This window comes from Corvus hawaiiensis, chromosome 1, assembly GCF_020740725.1.
Source record: "Corvus hawaiiensis isolate bCorHaw1 chromosome 1, bCorHaw1.pri.cur, whole genome shotgun sequence".
In the NCBI taxonomy this organism is placed as follows: domain Eukaryota; kingdom Metazoa; phylum Chordata; class Aves; order Passeriformes; family Corvidae; genus Corvus; species Corvus hawaiiensis.
Genome location: NC_063213.1, coordinates 51,588,048 through 51,607,972, shown reverse-complemented (window position 1 = coordinate 51,607,972; position 19,925 = coordinate 51,588,048). Strand labels below are relative to the sequence as shown.

Below are 19,925 nucleotides of genomic sequence, written 5' to 3'. Positions count from 1 at the left end.
AAAATAGTTAAGATAAAGTAAAGATTTTATAAACCATACTTCTAAGAACAGCCACCTATGTCTTGGTCTGGCAAAGCTGCTATTGATTTTTTCCTGAGTAGAGACTGAGCTTCTAATTTGGCTCTAAACGTAGAAATTTGTTCATTCTTGCCATGTACCCTCTCAACGAACTATTGTAAGAAAACATGGTTGTTATGATCTTTTGCTAAGATGCCAGGTGGTAGCACTTAAAACCTCTTGCTATGGGAGTAGAAAGGGGATTTATTTTCATTATTCATGAGAGCCATTTTTAAGGGATAACTAGTAACATGAATGTAGTTGCAAATCAAGTGATAACAAGCGTACTTACTTCTGGGGTTACAAAATGAAATGAGGTGAGGTAGTTCCTTAAATTTTTGACAATTAGTTATGAAATGCAGGTATAATGGGGCAACAAAAAGGTACAAGAACCCAATTTCATTAGCCCCATGACTTTCTAATGTTTTGTTTGCATAAACACATGTTGGTGCCATATAGGCAAATCTGATATCTAATATTGTGCACACAAAGATTAAGTGCTGCTTTATATTGCAAGTTTCATTTTTATATCTCATCTGACAATTCCAAAGTATTGATCCTCATCATTATTTGCTGTTCATGTAATTTTCTGGCACAGGCATATTTTTTCCTCTGAAATTCTGGAAAATAAAAGAAAAAACCCAAAACAAAGCAACCAAAAAAACCCAAACAAACAACCAACCACCAACAAAAACCCCACAAAAAAACCCAACCAAAAAAACCCCCCAAAAAAACAATAACCCACAACGACATGAAAAGAATTTGGCAGTGGTATAATGACATTAGAAATTTTCAGAATTAAATATTAAAATTAGATGGATAAATCTGACTAGACAGAAGTGGCCCAGAGCTTTTCAGAATTCCTGAAAATGAAAATTTCCTCTTGAGACACTGGTAGCCTCTCTCAATCACACAGATAAATCTAGACTGAGTAAATACTGAAAACAGTATTTTCATACATAAAATAAATTTTTCATATTTTCATACATAAAATACAAACACAACTCATTTACTATCTCTTCATTTTACCTACAAAAGCTTTATAATATTACTTCTTTACTCATCAAAAAATAATTTTAGGAATTTATTTTCTTCAGATTTTGAAGACATTGTGAGAGTAGAAGGATTATATGGCTGTACATTATGTAACAAAGTAACTTAAGCTTAGGTCAAAATTCATAATTATAAGGCACTTCCAAATATGTGGAATTGGCACAACCTAAGAACCATATTAAGCATTACGTCAGTTAAGCTATAAACACAGGAAAAAAAAAAGGTGCAATGAAGAAAAAAATCTGCTGCTGTAACTGAGCATCCCTAAGCTATCTCTGACGTGATCTGGTATGTGCACACAGAACAGCATTACATGAAGAAGGCTGCTCTGATTCTGGGATCATGTTCAGGCAGCATGATGTATATCTTTACACATGTAATGGAAAATCCACAGAACAGATTACGTGCAGATGAACAAAAGTACAAGAGCATCATTATTTTATTTGTGCTTAATAGTATAAAATCAAAACATGCAAAGGAAGTTAAGGGACACCCCATGAATGCCCTATCCCTGGAAGTATTCAAGGTCAAGTTGGATGGACCTTGGGCAACTTGCTTTTTCACAGGCTTTTGCCCTCTGAAGCTAAAACAAAATCTAAGAAACTGTGATTTTGGCTACTAAAACAAAGTGTTTTAACAAAAAACAGTAGAAAAAACAAAGGTTTGAAACAGGAACTTTAAGTATCTGTCTACTTGTCTGCACATTTCTTTGGTAGCTTACATAAATGTTATCTTTTTTTTTAATATGAGAACAGAAATCACATTAAGGAGATCATATGTTGAGCAGGGGAGAAGATGTCAGTCTTTTTCCATGCATTTTCTCTGGGTGATGAATGAAGTTGTATTGCAAAATTCAGCTTCAAACATTAACTCACACAACTAGCCAGAAATAATTAGACAGTCAGGTGAGAGAGTATTAGTCGTCATGCACTGAGCTTTTTTCATCTTATGACCTGTACAGATTTTCATAAGGTGAAGGCCAAAATGGACTACAGCATTTTTATTTGGCTAGCATTTATGAATTCATGTATCATTATATAAATATTGCCTTTGATTGAGATCTCATTAAAGGTCTCTCTGTCTCATATCAAAATGTCAATAACACTCCTAAGGAGGGAAATGTCATTTAACTAAGGCTGTGGTTATTGAAAATTACTTTTTTCTTATTAGACTTCGATTGTTATTTTTTTAATTCTTTTTTTTTTTCTTTTTTAAGAGTTATTTTGTGAAGAAAGCACAAAACAGTCATTATTTGAACTGATATTTATCTTCCTGAGGAACTACCATAGAACCCTCCTGCCACAGTGATTCTTTCTGGCTTAACACAGCATTTTTTCTAGGCACTGGCATAGCCTTTCTTCCTCTCAGTTTCAAACATACTTAGTGCAGAAAAAAATAAATATTACCACCATAGTGAGACTCTCATTGAAATCAAGAGAGGCAAGTAGAAACCCAGAGTGAAAAGGCATTTTCATTATTACCCAACTTCTACCCCAGCGTCAATGCTTTTGACTGGGTATATTCACTTCCCCAAAGATTCTTCAGCCATTGCTGTTTCAAAAGTAGGGTTGCTTCCCTCCTTGTAATCCTAGCAGAAGGGAATGTGGTTGGATATTTCAGGTAGGTGATAAAGCAGTTTCATGTGTCAGCTTACAAACACTATTTTTAAGCACAGAGACACATCAGTGAACAGCTAACATCACCCCCTTTGACATGGAGTTTCCCCAAGGGGGAAGAATGGCAAGAGAAATTCTTTTAATCACCAGCTATGGAATTTTACAAATGCAAGGCAGCAGATCTTTTTCCTGCCAGTCTCTATGGGAATCAAAATGCTGCAGTAATTTAGATAAGCCCTATATACCAGGGCCCCAGAATTGGATTCCCAGGCTATGTGTTTTACAGAGTTTGGGGTTTTTGTTCCCCATTTGGCCAAGATCAGCAAGGCTGGATCTATATAATCTACATGTCTAGCTATTCCTAAGTACTAGTTGCATAAAAGTCCAGAAATCCCAATTTACATCTGCTTCTCTAGAGAATACTGAGACTTGTGCTATTTATTTCCTTTACCATTCTGGATTACCTGATCTGTTTGAATGCAAGGATACTTCTAAGAAAGAAGTAATTCAATAACATGCAATGCAGATTAATTATTTTTAAAATATGGGATAAACATGGCAAAAAAATTTTAAGATAAGAGCTCCAGACAGCAACTGTAAATGGCTAATACCATGAGCAGCTCTGAAGTGACTGGTGCCAATTCTGATGCCTCTCTCATATCATAGAATCATCTAAGTTGGAAAAGATCTCTAAGATCATTAAGTCCAATTCACTGCCATATTCACTCCTAAGTCATGTCCCTAAAAGTGCCACAACCATACATTTTTTAACACTTCCAAGCATGGTGATTCCACCACTTCCCTGGGCAGCTTGTTCCAATGCCTGACTTTACACAGTGAAGAAATTTTTCCTACTATCCGAACTAAACCTAACCTGGTGCAACATGAGTTATAAAGTATAACATCATGATTTACAGAGCACAATGAAAAGGGAATCATGAGAAGCCAGAGCAGAAAAGTAAGGAGAGCATATGAGAACACCCTAGACAATCCAGCCTCTGAGGAGCTCTTCCTTCGTCGGTGTAGGGACTGCAATGGCTGCACGAACAGTCCTTCCATTGCAGCAGTACTAAACGCAAAGCCAAGGACAGTCCTCCAGACAGAAACTTCATTACCAGGATGGTACCACAGGCTGCCTTGGAAAGGTGCCCTGTCTACTCTACACAGTTCTTGAAGAGTGTGCATGTGGCATGGGGGTGCTAAAATAAGGTGCAGCTGCAAGTGGGTGCACACTGTACCACAGCACACTGTGGTGTCCATGTGCCTCCAGAGATCTGGATGGGAATCATCACCTGTGGTGAGACTGCTTAGCAGGATGCACTGGAAAGCACTGACTCTTACTCTTGTGTGCCACATCAGTCCATTCAGCCTTAGTGACATCACCAGTACCATAAAACAGCAGCATAAGAGCAACAATTTTGACACACTCTTTGGCATTTTACAAGCTTAAGTAGACTTGGGATTGTCATAGAAATAAAGAATATGCTATGTCATATCCTCAGAGCTCCAGTTTAAGTGAAGAAACTGTAAAATCACAAATAGTGAATAGAGAGTGCCTTGGCTGTGTCTGTAGAGGCTCTTTAGTACAAATTGTTCCAGTAAGGACATGGAATAACTTATGTTCAGTAATTTGCTTCTAGTTCCACCTGGTTCAGATGGTAACATAAGACTAAGTGTTTCTTGGCTAAATCCACCCACTTTCAGTTTAGTTAAATCATGTTCCTTTTGGGACTTTGCCATCAAAATGTAGAAAACATGCAGATCTGGAGATATAAAGAATATTTTTGTACCACAGGAATATCAATTAAGCTATCAACTCTCTAGATATGTAAATAATGCTAAATGACATACAGCTCTAGATCTCTGAGATTTTTATATATTTCCCCCCGGATAACATACACCACAAATTCAATAGTGCACATAATTTAAATGTCTGATATGCTATTGCTATTTTAACATATTTTGGCACATGAGATCTTCTCATATACATATGTAAGTCTCCCCAAACTGTAAACTGCTTCCTAAACAGCATTTGTTGAATTTCTTAAAATGAATATCTATCCGGCCTCAAGACTGACTGCAGTTACATACCGTACAGATGATTGTATGGTGGATGACAAAGTAACAATTCCCTGTGCCTATTTAACATCCAATTCACACATCAAGTTTCTCCTTTAAATATGTAGAGGTGCCCACTTTAAATCTAAGGTTTCTATGTTTATTTGTTCTCTTTACCCCTCTGTGTCCAGAATGCCTTTCTTACTCTTTTTTGACTTATCTTTCTACCTCATAGCATCAAGATCACAAAAATTATGACTACATAAAAAACACTAAAATAGCATCATATCCTATACATTATGCACCCAAAGGATCAATATCTCAGATTACTTTCCTAGTACTAACAGAAATTTTGCATGTAATCAACAGGTGGACTTTTCTTTTAAACTAAGACAATCAAAATTAGAAGACAGAGGAAGAAATTTCCAATAGCTATCATGCTCCTAATTTCCTAATCAATAAGTAATTCTAAGCAATTCATTAAGAACATATTTCTTAAATGTATATAATAAAATATCTATAAATTTAACTTGATCTAAAATGCTTATAAAATGGATCTCCCTCTTTGTTACCTGTAATAGATTGGGTTTTATATTGTGTTCTCAGAAATAACTGTACTTCATGTCCTCAATGGGCACTTGAGTCAGCATGATTATGATTTCTTTGGTCCCTTCTCAGCTACACACAGGCAGTCTGAAAAGACTCAGTAGGGCTCTGGCAGACCTGTGAAAGTTCTGAGACAGGATCTTTAATGGCATGGCAAAAAGGTAAATGATGTTGTCAGGGAGAAGCTGGTAAAGCAACTAATTTACATAAACTTGTTTACATATATCAGGATTAACGCTCACATGAAAACAGAATGATTACAATTTAAATCTGAGCTATTTTTCACATAGTTCTACATGTGTACACAGAGACATATGTCGTGCATCTTAGCCAGGTGAAGGTACCAGGGTACACACAGCCCACCTTATGTTCTGTACAGCTTGCGTACCTCATAAACACTTCCCAGATTCAACTTACTTCCATTGCTACACTCACATGTCTTAAAAATCTTTGCCTTTTTAATTCAAGCAATTTCCTCAGTTGTTCTTCCTACTTTGAGGTCCAAATTAGTCTTATGACCAACCTTAAAGCTTATTCACCTTACTCCTGACTTTAATATAAAGTCTTGTTGGCTTCTACCATTCCTTGATACATTCCTGTCATCACTAACAAGCAGAACTACAAAATCTAGACAAGGACCAAAATTTCAATGTCATTTGAATATAGATGCTTCTCAGTGTGTGTGAAAAAAACCCCACATCATATTTTCCTGACATCCTTGACATTTCTTTTAAGAACAAGTAGGAATAACAGCATTAACAAGATGAACATTCATCACAATTATATTATGATAATATGAACAAAATACTATAATGAACTCTTAATCATTACTTAGTATATTACAAATTTCATATGGAGAAAATAATAACTTACATATATAATGAATAATATTGTTGTAGGACTAATATAGTTGTAAGTTAATTACACACTCTGTAGCTGATTTAGTTGCATTTAGCTAAGGAGCTGTTCCGAGCTCATTGCAAATTAATTATGTCTTTAGGCATATATTCTCATTTATAACTGTCGCTTGCAACCGTAGCTGTTGGCAAGGCTGCTCTGTAGACCCTTCCTTTATGAAAACAAATGCACCACACCCCCAAAACAATGAAAGCAACAAACAAACCCCAGAAAAATTCCTGAACAAGACTCAAAATCTTCGCTAGCTAGGGTATGCAATGACAAAACACCAGAGGACTGAAAGTTTCATTTCATTGCATTTTGTCCCAAAAAATATCTTTTGCAGTATCTACTTAGTAAGGTTATGCCTCATTGCATTTTATTTAATACCTAGCTTTCACAAATTTGACACAGATGAAATTTAGCATCTTCTCAATTCTAGAAATTGTTCTACTTTACAAGTCCCTTACAAATTAAAGGGAAGGATATAGGTAACTGCCAAAGACTCTACCTACAATTTTTCTCAAATTTTTTACTGACTAAGGGAAACAAGTCACTTTCTACCCTTTGATTCCATGCCAGAAGAATAATTTTGTGGCAGGAATGGGTACTAAGTACTAGCAAGTGAATGAGATACCCATAAATCTAAAACAAAGGAGCCTTTCTTAGTTCAAGGTATTCACCCTTGTTCTCCCCACATCATGAAAAGTTAAATGAGTCTCAAATACCTAAAATGACAGAAAAAAAAGATCTACATGGGAAACTAGAAGGGAAAGATGGTAAGCCAAAGCTAGACACACCATACATCTATTTGACTTTTTCAGGTCCATTGCAAAACTGTAAAGCAATTAAATTTTTAAGCAAATTTTTAATCATTCCTACTTCCTGTGATTCTCTTTGAAGCAAAGAATGGTGTATGTCAGTCAGATATCTTTGGAAGATAACATATTTAATGTGGCCAGTGTGCTCCTTCCACACTATGGGGACACACAGGCTAAACCAATGACCAGTCATTTAGGTCACTTTAGGACAAGCATGTTTAGGACAGTTCATAGCAGGAGAACAGACTACATCCAGTTTGAATTAAGACTCCCAAAGTTCTGTTTTGCAGACAGAAGGGACTCAGCATCAATTGCTACACTCCTACTGAGCAAAATTACTTGCTACTTTAAATATAGCCCACAGAACTGTATTTTTCACTGAACCTGACAAAACCTACAGTGAATTCAGCACAAACCTAGGTATTCTTATTGCACTGTAAGAGAAATCATACACACACAAATCTTAATAAACTCATTTGATATATGTAAATATTCTCAGAAAGTTCCAGCACATACTGGCATAAATTCATACTTTAGCATTAAAATAAAAATAAATAAATGACCAACCAAACAGGAAGAAAAATCTAAATTCTTTGAATTTCTTTATCCTTATAAGAAATATAAGAAATGGTACCTCTGGAAATAATCTTTTTTGCAGTGATTAGTGTAGATTTTTGTAGTGATTTCAAGATTAGTAAGACTCATTACACAGTAGAGTAAGCTACAAAACTTTAGTTCTCTGGAAAAACTACCTCCCACGTCCCATGCAGTGCAGTACAAATCTCATGCTAGGGTACCCCAATACACATTATGAACGGTAGAAGAATATGATGGCAAGAGGGATTTAGAAGGTAAACTAAATCCACACTGGTAGAGAGAAACTACCTAACAGGAAACACCACCAGCAGTGTTGCAGTATAGATATTACCAACTCTAAGTATATCTTAGTTATGGAATTTGCATTCTCCATGTCCAGGGAAATATTGCAACACATTAGCGAGAGGAAACCTTCAAAGAGCCTCCTATCGCTCCTTATTTATGAATTATTCTACAGATCCCACTTTCCATGGCATGCTTGTGACTTTCTGCCATATGAAAAAAATAACCACCTGCAACAAAAAACCCGACATCATCATACTTGCCATATATGATACCCAAAATTCCTGCAGAAGAATTTCAATATTTCAACAATAAAGTTGAAAAGAGTAAAGAAGATTCAAACATGCAAGTAGCAAAACCTGTAAGAATAACTAATTTGCAAGAATTAGCAATGTGAGCAAAAAATTAAACAAGATGATACATTGAACTATCAACAACTCCTCAAAATAACAGTATTTCAAATCTGGGATTAAAGTGTTCTGAACATGCTCCTTCTGAAAGAGAGCAGAGTTCTCCCCACAGATACAGCAACCAGTTTTACAGATTTGGCTACTTGACTGAGACTATTACTCGCCCAATACCAATATGGATCTTTTAATATTATATTTGCATTCACACATGGACAAATTGTTCATTTTTTTAACCCTTTTTGCAGGAAAAAAAAGTGATTTGGATTACAAAGCAGTAATACTGTTTACTATGAAGTGTTCTCTCCCTCCTTGGCACAGAAATAATGCAATATATCACAACATTCCATTAGCACATTCAAAGTGATGATTAGGATTCACAAAATCACTTAGGCATGTGTTTATGCTCATATTAGTCCAGCAAACCAATAAACATGATTTTTAGTTATATATACCAAAAATCCCACTTGAATAATTTATTAGCTTCCACCAAATGCCCAGAATTCAACATGTGCAATTGTCCAGTCATATTAGTGAAAATGCAAAAAATGCTTAAAAAATTACCCAAGTATTTAAGTGCTTCACTAGATCGGGAAAGTTTAAACACATACTTAAATGTCACATTGTATCAGCATTAAGATGTACATGAACTTAAATTCTGTACTGAATCAGCAAATGTCCCTAGGATATTTTCCCATGCAGAAAAAAAATTCCTTCTCACCACCATGGACAGCAAAATGCTATGAAGCTTTAAAATTTCAAAATATGGGGCCAGCATAAAACTGAAATTCATTCACAGCTATAAATATTATATACAATAATAAACTCCTTTTTTTTGTAGTAGCAGTAATAAATATACTCTAAAATCACATAGATAATAAAATAACATAGAAAATAAAAGATTATGGGATCCCATAGTCAGAGGAACAACTGTAGTTAAGACTCTTGTATTTGAGACTAAAAATTCTGGCAGTCAAAGTTTCTGTTGATGCTAATGAAAGTCCTTTCTCAAGAAAACCAAAAATATGGCTTCTATGTAAGATTTTTCTAACTTTTTTCCTGAGTCTTGCAAAAAAAAAAAAAAAAGAAAAAAAATTAAGAAGATATAATGGAAGTGTAGGTTGATGACTTAAGAGTATAGTCATGGGGAAGCAGACCCATAGCAAGTTCAAATTTATGATTATGAGAATTAAGAAGTCATATTTTTCCCTACTGGCAGAATAAGAGGCTCTTAGCGACTGGTTAAGGCTGAAGAATATTAAATCATGAGCACCCAAATATCTATTTGATAGTGCATTTGGATAGTAACATATTAGGTGTCATAAAAGTACACTTGTCTTTGTCGTAGACCTTTACTACTTTATGGCAATAATTCTTCAGAGAACACATCCTGATTGTAGTATTACTTACTAGTATTAATGAAATTTCCCCTCTATGTGATAACTGCTTATTTTTTTATTAATCCAGTATATAATACTGACTTGTTTCTCAAAGAACTTACAGAACATTTCCAGGCACATTCAGATATCTTTACTGCCTTAACTAAAAACACTTGCAAAAAATATTTTTGTTGTAGATCATCCAAGTGAGAATATCACCATATTGCAATGAAATCAATTACCACCTGTTGTAAAGACTGAATGAAAGACTGAGGTGATCTAGTTCTGTAAGTTCTGTTTTAGCATTAAAATTTTGTACCTATCGATTTTAGAAAAGAAGTCTCTCAGAGTAATGTAAGTTTCTGAATTTCCATGTACAAGTTAATCAAATGGACAAAAACAACAGATGGAATAGGAATCTGGATATCCCAGTTCTCTTCCAGGTTACTGTCTTAATTGCTGTCCTAGAGCATTCCATTTCTTTTTTTCCCTCCAATATGTTCTTGTGTATGTGTTTGCACATGCATTCAAAATTTCAGCTGAAGGGAGGCTGGAAGATCCTTATCTAAATTCTTTATCAGTAAGGAAGACAGATAAGATGTTTTCCATATCTTAAGTACGTTGTGCAAATGAAATAGTGTGAATAAGATCAGCTGTAGCTTTAAGCTTCCAAAGGAACTTGATTCTGCTGACAATGACTCTTTAGGGTACGTAGATAAAACAGTACCAATAGCAAAGATCCCAAGTAGGTTTACCCTAAAGCATGCCTTCAGATGATCAGTCTAGACAAGAGAGAAGCAATTCTGGATCTACAAAGAATGCAAGCCTCTAAGGGAATCTGCTGGTTTCCTAAGGGACAGCAATCCTTGAAGTCCTCCTGGCTAGAACAGTAGGCAATTACTTAAGCATGAACAGAGAATCTGTATGTTCTTTACATATGTAACAGCTACATAATTGGTCAAAAGTAAAAGTTCATAATTTTAATGGAATCTGGCCCAAGAAGAAGAAAACAGAGATGAAAATCAGAGTTGCGTAATCAGTCTTTCATACAAAACATTTCCAGTTAAACACGAGGATAGACAATGACTGCTAATATAATCTTTAGAATTGCCTCATGTAAATACCAGTAAGTACCATGTCATTTGGTTTACTCTTACACCTCAAATACTGCCCTAAACACCCGTGAGAACTGCTTTCATTTTAGAATGGTATTCACTGTTTTAACATAGGGAAGGTTGCACTGTGCCACACTTTATCTAGCAAAATTTTCCTTAAAATCTAGCTCAGTAATATTTCTTTCTACACAAAATTGTACTAAAAGACAATGCAGATGTTTGCAAATTCAGTTTATGATGTTCCAACAGTCTAATTACAGAACTGCAAGGGGCTCAGCAGCATATGCTCTGCAATACCCTATGCAGTTACAAAAATACAAGTGACAAACAGCATTGATAACATTTTATCTCCTATTAATATCGGATAAATTTATGGTTTATTTAAAAGGTAAAAAAAAAAAGGAAAAAAACAGAAAGAAAATGTTTATGGTTAAAGATCTTCAGTACTGATTCATGTTGACCTAATTTTGGCTCCATAAAGTCTAAACTCTAAGCTAATTCAGTAGCAGAACAGTAAATTCAAAATTACGCTTGCTTCTGGAAAACCTACTTTAGGACTCCCATCTTAACATCTATTCATAATTTCTTTCAGCATTATTACCCACAAAATGGAAAACAATAAAAAGAGGTATTAGTAACTAACAGGAAAGTCAATGGGAAATAGATGAGTTGTTTGGTTTAAAAATTGTTAACTTTTTTGAGATAAGCCATTATCTGAGTCCAATCATTGTTTTTTTTATTTAATATTTTCAAGTAGTTTGCATAATAAATGTAAAAAAATCAGGGTCTAGCAACGTTGATTCTCAGGTGACTACAGCTGTGCCTTTGGTTTGGCCTACAGCTATTTGCTCCAGCCAAGGAGGAGCCTCAGAAATACTCATCTATCTCCAGGATTAAGAATTATCAATTGTGAGATAACAAATAATAATGAGATTTTTTTTTTAAAGAACTTCATTATAGTTTTTGCTTGATTTCATAATTTCTCTTGAATATCCACCTTAAGAGAAAACACAGAAAGCAGAGATATTGTGCTCTCTCACACATTCCTATCCAGAAGTACATAAGATGGCTTCTTCCCCCTTCCACATGCTCTTTTCAACCAAGCATTTAGTGGAAGCCAAGGTTTCTAATGTTTAATCACAATGGGACATTTAATGAGGCATTCTTTCCATTATAAAAATACCCACTTTGTCTCACTTTGTGTGAGAAATTATGTGAGAAGCACCAAAAATAAGCAATATAACTTCTCTACATATTTGACATTCTCCAAAAACTTCCCAATAAAAGATAAACAGCCTTGACAGTCACTCCCTTTTCAGTGATTAGAATCAACAATATTGCTTGACAACTAAGCTACTTATCCCTAAGCTTAAAAGAACTCTTTCTTTGCACCTTAGCGCTACATAAAATTTTTGGCCGTGCCATGACAGAGTTTCCTAACAGTGCACATGGAAGTCCTTCTCAAGGTAACAATGTTCTCAAGTTGTTTTCCTATTTTGCTTTTATGTGAGAGTTTGCCTCACTGTCTGTTTGTCACTCATCTTCCATGACTGCTGCTCAGGCCTCAATCAGCACATGATTATGTCACCATCTTCCATGTTTACCTGGTTTTGTGTCTACTTGAATTGAGTACATTTATTGTGAATAGAATATAGGCCCATCCATTTCATAATTAACAATGTGCATTTATGCTTTACTATGCCTGCATAACTGAAGAAAATGTTTCAATCCAGGCAAGATCTGAGAGCAGACTTGATAACAATTGTTTGCAAAAATAAGGGTTTTTTTCAGGATATCATTATCCACTATTTTCCTTTTATTTTCAAATAACACATAGAGTCACGAGTATATGGAGATTTAATCTGAGGATTATTTTGTTTTCTTGGATGTTGTTTTGGGTTTTTTTTGCCGGGAGGGGTAATTTTAAGCACTGAACTGAAGAGTTATTACCGATTTTGTGAAACTATTTATCTGCTCTAAGATAGCATTAGATTAGGGAAGTGTTGGGTTTTTGGTTTTTGGAGTTCTTTACAGACTTGACATACAGAAATGAAAAATAGCTAGGATAAGATACAGCAGGTGTGCAGGGGTGTTACAGCACACAAGCTTATCCTGTCCACATATACATGTTGAGCCACCATTAATGGTAAGCAGCTGAGTGCTTGAAAAAAACCGCGAAAGTTGAGCTGTTTTATCCATAGGGAAGAGGTTAACAGTTAACCATGACAAACAGTATGTCCAATGAAATACTCTGTCTACACTCACATACTCCCTCTGATTATAGCAACAGCAAGTTAGCTAAATGAAGTGACAAGGCTGAAATTCCATTACTGCAGCAACTACAGAAATGCATCTCAAGCCCAAAAATAGTCTGTGATAACACAACAATACTGATATTACTGAAGTCTGTCTTTGATGATCACTGGGATAATATCAACCTAGTGCATGAATGTATGACTATTAATGCTGGTTGGGTAGATTATGGAGAAAATAATTTTATTTTCTCTAAAGTACATTGGTAATTGAACTTGCCACTGTCTGACAGTTGGCCTGACGTTTCCTGTCTCTGTCATGCCTCCTCATTAATCCTCTAATACTACCAGTTATGTTTGTCCAGCTCACCAAATCTGTGATTTTCCAAGATAAGCTTTCATTTTCAGATGATCCTACCATATTCTTGAAGACGTTTTTTGGTTTCATTTGGTTTTCCTTGGGGTGGTGGTATTTTTGTTTTTTAAAGCAAATATGATTTGACTATGTTAATGCACATTTTTCTTGGATATTTAGCTGTTATCAGTGACTCCAGTATTATTAGGAAGCAGATGGAACTTCTCTCCTGGTATCTTGCCATCCTGACAGAATGATGGATGTGAGCAATTGAAAAATCTTTATCTTATTCTACATTTCTCTTAGATGTTTTCTAGCTCCTGCTTTGAAACTGACACACGGCTTGGCATCCACTTTTCATGGTCCTTCCATGCTCTGTGCTTCCATCGGGTTGAATATTACCCATACTCATTCACAGTTTGTTACACATTCATCTCAGTTTGTTTCTTACCTTTTTCTCTGTACTTAGACAAAGTCGAGTTCTTATGGACATATCAGAGCTTTGAGATTGCCAGAGGGAAAAAATAGGCTTGTTTGGCTTGAACATACTAATCAAACTTTTCACATCCATACACTGCTGTCTCCAACTCCTTTCAACTTAGTGTATAATTTTCCTTCCAAGGGGTAAATTACCTTCTAATTGCTACCTATGGTCAAACAACTAGATTTGTAGATGAGGAGAGAGCAGGGGATGTCATGCTCAACTTCAGCAAGGTTTTGAACACTGTCTACCCCAGCATTCTTGTATCTAGCTTGGGATATTATGGTCTTGATTGCTGGAGAGATTTTTAAAAAAAAGACTGACTAGGCAAGGTGGTTCACTGGTAAGAGGGCAGCTCCAGAGAGGTCTAATAGCAGCCTGCAAGTACCTATGAGGAGGTATCAAGAAGACAAAGCCAGATTCTTCACAGAGGCCCATATGACAGGAGGATGGGAGACAGATAATTTATGTTGAAATGAGAGATTCAGACAGGATGTAGAAAAAAACTCTTTCATCATAAGGACAGTCAAGCATCACCCAGAGAGGCTGTGCCATCTCCATCCTTGGGGGCTTTTAAGATCTAAATGGATAATGTCCTGCGCAATGTGATCTGCTCTCATAGCTTACCCTGTTTAGAATTAATGACTTCCTGCAATCCTTTCCATCCTGAATTATGGTCCTAAAACATCAAGAGCCCCATGTCAAGAAAAATTTTATTCAGTTTTACTTTCGCATCCTCTCTAAACATACATTTATATAGTTATTAAGTACCATTTCTGCCACACTGTTACAAAGATCATACAGCAAGTTCTATTCATGTTGGATTAGAGACTGTGATTATTTGGCAAGAATCTATGAGGCAATGTGCAATATGTTGTAGTTTTCACAGTGCCTTGGAGAAACAGTAAAAATTAAAAGAGAGTGTAATTCAAACAAATGTAAGTTTCTGCATCTAGGCAGGAAGAATCACGCAGGAAAAACCCAAATGAGGTACGAAATAGTGGTTCTTCAGAATAGTATCTGAAATTAACAACAAATCACAAATCAAATATGAATAAAGGAATTCTGCTAATATTCAGAAGCATAGATAGTACATAGAAAACCACAGAGAAGCACAAACCAGAGATGCAGTTCCTCAGACATGAAGAGTTGCTTAAACCCTTTTCCTCCTAATTAATTCAAACTGTGAATATCCCTACAAGGCAGAACCAAGAAAATACATGCAGGGCTTTCTTTTTGTATTATTGTTTTATTATTTAAAACTGCCCTGAAGAAATAAAGAATGCAACTGTTCTTTTAAACAGTTTTGACTATGTGAATACTAATGGAAAAGATTACTTAAGAGTTCTTATTGATTAGTTTTTCCTTTATATTTTTATAGGACCTTCAAAATGAGAATATAAGTTTATTATTATGGCTGCTCATAAACCATTAAGAACAACACAAATATCTTCTTTACAAATGGGAAGGTAGAAGGTCCTGAAAAATAATTCAGGTTTGAATGTGAGGAAGTAAATTTATGCAAATTGCTGTCAGTCATCTATGTATTCATTTCACTAGCAAAACAACATTATAAATTATCTCTAGCCAACAGTTCTTCATCTGAAGGCATGTGATGCAAATATTTATTCAAAACAGAAAAAGAAAATCACTTAAGGATAAGTGTAAGTCTTACCACGCCAATAGAAAAGTAGTTATTGATGATGTTGTAAGGCACTGGGTCTCCTTTCTCATCTTTATCATTGGGTATTACTTCGAATTTCCACCTGTCCAGTAAAATCTCTGAGCTATTCTCAATGTCTTTTAAGATCTTCATCAAATTCTCACCTTCATACCCTAGCAAAACATAAAACCAGTTATTTAATCAAGCATAATAAAGTTTCATTACATTTTCTTTCTCTTTCTAGATGGCTGGTTGGACAGGGCTCTGAGCAACCTGATCTAATTGAAGATGCCCCTGCTCATTGCAGGGAGGGTTGGACTAGTTAACCAGCCTTCAAAGATCCCTTCCAACACAAAATATTCTATGATTCTATGACTGGAAAAATGAAATCTATGCATATAATACCTTAAAAGCAGGATTGTGCTTGAAGTATTGACAATTTTCCAGCACTTGCCATTAAAAGAAGTACAAATACGAAGCTAATTAAGCATGTAAATTTAGAATAACTCTACAGATTTCAGTGGTCATCAGATTTGTGATGAAGAAAATAATGAGATTTTCAAAATTTGCCAATCTCTTGAATTTTCCAAATGATTCAAAAAGCTACTGTGGTACTTTGCAAATTGTTCTTGATGTGAAATTAATCTTAATATTTAAATTTCTTTGATTTCAAAATTTATGGAAAAGAGACATATTGTAGTTTTGCCTGACAAGACAATGAAAGGTGAAAGGCTGTCTACTAATTTTCATGGATTGTTTCAATCTGGTTTAGCATAAAAAATCCAAAATTGCAAATCTATAGCTGATAGCTTTATCAGCAAAAGTAACATTTTTGCATATTCCAACAACTTCTTCATGAGCCTCGTCCTGCTTTGTAGAGAGAGCTTACTCTTACTTGCAAATAAGCACCCACATGTATTTCACTAAACTGAGTAGAAAACTTGTTTATGCACTCATGAGTATATACAACATACATGTGTGCATGAAGAAAAACTGTGGGGGTTTTACTACGGGACATTATCAACTCTGAATATTATTCAGAACAAATGACTTTGTAATAGACAGCTAAGATCTGGGGATTCAGTCCTTCTTCAAAGCAGAAAAAACAAGATCTTCTATTCAAGAAATATGTACTGCCAGTGTCATTAACACCTTTAGCAGGCCAAGCCACTCAAAGCCTCCTTGATCAAAACCCATTGCTGATGTATTTGTTTACGGCTGTCTAGCACACTTTTGCTAGTTACTGACAACCACCACATGACAGCAGCATGCACAATTCCATTTCTCTGCATCCTTGAGATCACTCACCAGCAATTTAGTTTCTGAAATCCCTGTCTCCTCTCCCATCTATGGAAGTTCCAGAAAATCTGTATTATGGTATTGTTTACCACAAAGCAACTGGGCAAAGAATGATGAAACCCAGAATATTTTCATATTGCCTTTTTCTACTTTAGTCCAAATGGAATCACTTAAGATACAGGACATAAATAAAAGTGAAGATAAGGACAGGTCCCAGCTAATGTGATTAAATGTTCTCATGGCTGGACCGTGCTTGGAACAGCAGTGACACAGACTAGTGACTTCCTATGACCCCTTTCAGCCTAGTTACTCTATGGCTCTATGAACAATTCAGAAAGTTAAGCAAGGCTGATTTGGTTTTGGCTTGTTTGTTTTCCTTCTTTTCCCCTAAGACTATAAGAATGTAAACAATCAACAGTTGTGACAGAGAAAATAAAGGAGGTTCTCAAATGATTTGACAGAACATTATGGTTAACAAAGTGCTACAGCATGGAAACTACTGAGAATTTTCTAAAGAATATCTGGCAACAAGGCAGACATTTGGAAAGGAAACTGATGAGACAGAAGAAGTAAGATAACTGCAAAGGCTGAGAAGTTCCAAAAAAAAACCAACCAAGTTCCAAATACAAAACATCTCAATTGAAACAACCAAGACCTGAAATAGACCTGGCTATGAGCCCATAAATTGAGGTGCTTTCACCACAGATTGACTCTGGTCTAAGATTTTCTTCCTTGTGTCTCCTTCAAGTTCTCCTGTAATACAAATTCTGAACAGAATTTTTGGAGAAGCTGAGTGTAAGTCTCCATACATCCAGGAAAGGATGCAAAGGGTATTAAACGTTCAATTTTCTATATATTCTTCTTTCAGCATTTTTTGCCTTCTCATTTTCTGATAAATAGTACCACAGCACTTATTGTCTGGAATCCTCTGTAGGAAAACAGAAAGGGAGTGGATCAAAGGAACTTGTCCAAGGCTGAGACATGTTTTTCATTTAATATTTTTAAAGATTAAAAAAGCTTAAACCACTCCTAACCCATTATTAGACGTTTCCAGTAACCCTTTCAGAACACTCCCAATTAAAATCCATTTAAGACTGCTCCCTTTACAAGGTATTTATCAAAGCAGTAACTGCAATACAGATGGTAAAAAGCCAACCAAACTGCTATACACTATTCTCATTACACTTTGGAACGGTTTTGGTGTCAGCAGAATCTACAAACAAGGTATGAAGTGTGATTACAACCTTTAATATCTTACATATCTGTACAACATTTACAAACAGATCATTCCAAAAATAGATAAGGTGATAATGGTTCTTTATGAAAACAAATCCAAATGTGGATGTTGATGCAAAAGGTTTTTATTTTTTTTTAGTTCCATAAGACATTGCATTTTCATTTGTGTTTACCTCCTCCCCATCTCAGACACCTTGCTAAATCATTGCCAGTCCCAAGAGGCAGGATAGCAACAGGAGGATGCTTAATCAAGTTCGCTTTCTCTGTGAATAAAGAAGGAAAAAACGTAACTAAGGAACAAAAATGATCTAACTACATGTTATTATATGATAACTGTGTTAGGTTTTGTTTCAGTGAAAGACTTGTTTTGTATATGAAATTATGCTGCCTGCTCAGCAATGAGCATTTCACTGTCAGTCCCTTTTGTAGCCCCTTCTCCACTCGATATTCAATCCTTAATCCCAATTTACTCATTTGTTATCATAAGGATTTCATAAATCATAGATGTGACAAACATTCACAAACAATGATACTCAAGATCTTTCCAAGACTGAGTATGGTGTTCTCTGTCTAGTTCTCAGCTCTGCCATTCCCAGCTATGAATGCAGAAAAGTAATAGTTAAAGGCATGAATAATGAGGTGAACCTTCTACTTTTTCACCTGGGTGACCAAATTTGTGTTTAACTGTGTATTCACCTGGATTTGTATCTATACCTGAGCACCACTACCAAGAAGTCCTTGGAACTGACACAAGACCTTAGATGGGTTTGCCTGTCAGGAATTAAACCTGCCATCCAAAGGGGGCACTTGTCTGTCAAGTCTTTAAGTAGCAATTTTGTATTTATTAAGCAGTGTTTTGAAATGAATGAATTTACAGTGTCTTTTCAGTCTTTACTGGTATTTTTGTAGCATTTTAAGCCCAAGGATCTCTTCAAAACCCAATGAGAAAACCCTTGTCAAGAAAGCTTTTCTGAAAGCTGGAATATATATTTCAAATACATAATTTGTCAAATTTCCCATTTAATGTGAATGAATAGTATGTCTAGTTTAAAAGTTATAATTAATTAATCAGTTATTTTGTTTATAGAATTATGCACAATTATCAGCAATAATCAGCAGGAGTTTATCTATACAATGGATGTAGCAGGGGACATCAATGTTTATCAGTATTTTAGAAAGGGTTAACATTCATATAGCCAGTTTAATGGAAATTTTTCAGAGAATGTAATATTTAATAGAACAATTTTTTTTAAAGTTTCAAACTGATGAGAATTATTTTTTGCTTTTGTTTAATTTTCCTTTCTTTTCTTTTTTTTTTATTTTTCCCCTTTTTTTTTTCTTGCTCTGTTCTCAGATAAAGCTCTTTGTGTATCAAGACATCAGGGAAAATCAAATTAGAAAGTGTCTAGAAACAGGTGTGCTCTTAAAGTTTCTATACTAAAGTGCTTTAGCTCCCTAAAAGGCAGCACTGAAAACATACTTTCTGCACCTATTAAAAAAGATGGTTCCTGGATCCCCCAAGTAATTTCTTAGTTCCATACCTCAAAAAATGCTGCACAATATAGTACGTTACTGAAAGAGAAAGCAACTGCATGACATTTTAGACCTCATGAAAACAGTGATGACACAATTAACAGCTGTAAAACTTTGTTTCTTGCAAGTTTAGACAATGCACTTGATGTTCATGTACATTAATTTATGACTCTGAAAGCTATTTGAGAGCTACAACCAGTAGCTTGCATTTGCAAAAA

General features: G+C 35.3%; 1 protein-coding gene across 8 annotated transcripts in view; it reads right to left on the bottom strand.

Moving 5' to 3' along the window:
• The window catches only part of DGKB (diacylglycerol kinase beta), a 382,874-nt gene that overhangs the window by 177,972 nt on the left and 184,977 nt on the right, over positions 1-19,925 (bottom strand). For all 8 annotated transcript variants that reach the window (XM_048304406.1, XM_048304384.1, XM_048304373.1 and 5 more), the window contains 2 exons: positions 18,348-18,437; positions 15,652-15,812 (listed from right to left, as the gene is read on the bottom strand). In XM_048304406.1, coding sequence (XP_048160363.1) covers positions 15,652-15,812; positions 18,348-18,437 — 251 coding nt within the window. The remainder of the gene's footprint in view (positions 1-15,651; positions 15,813-18,347; positions 18,438-19,925) is intronic.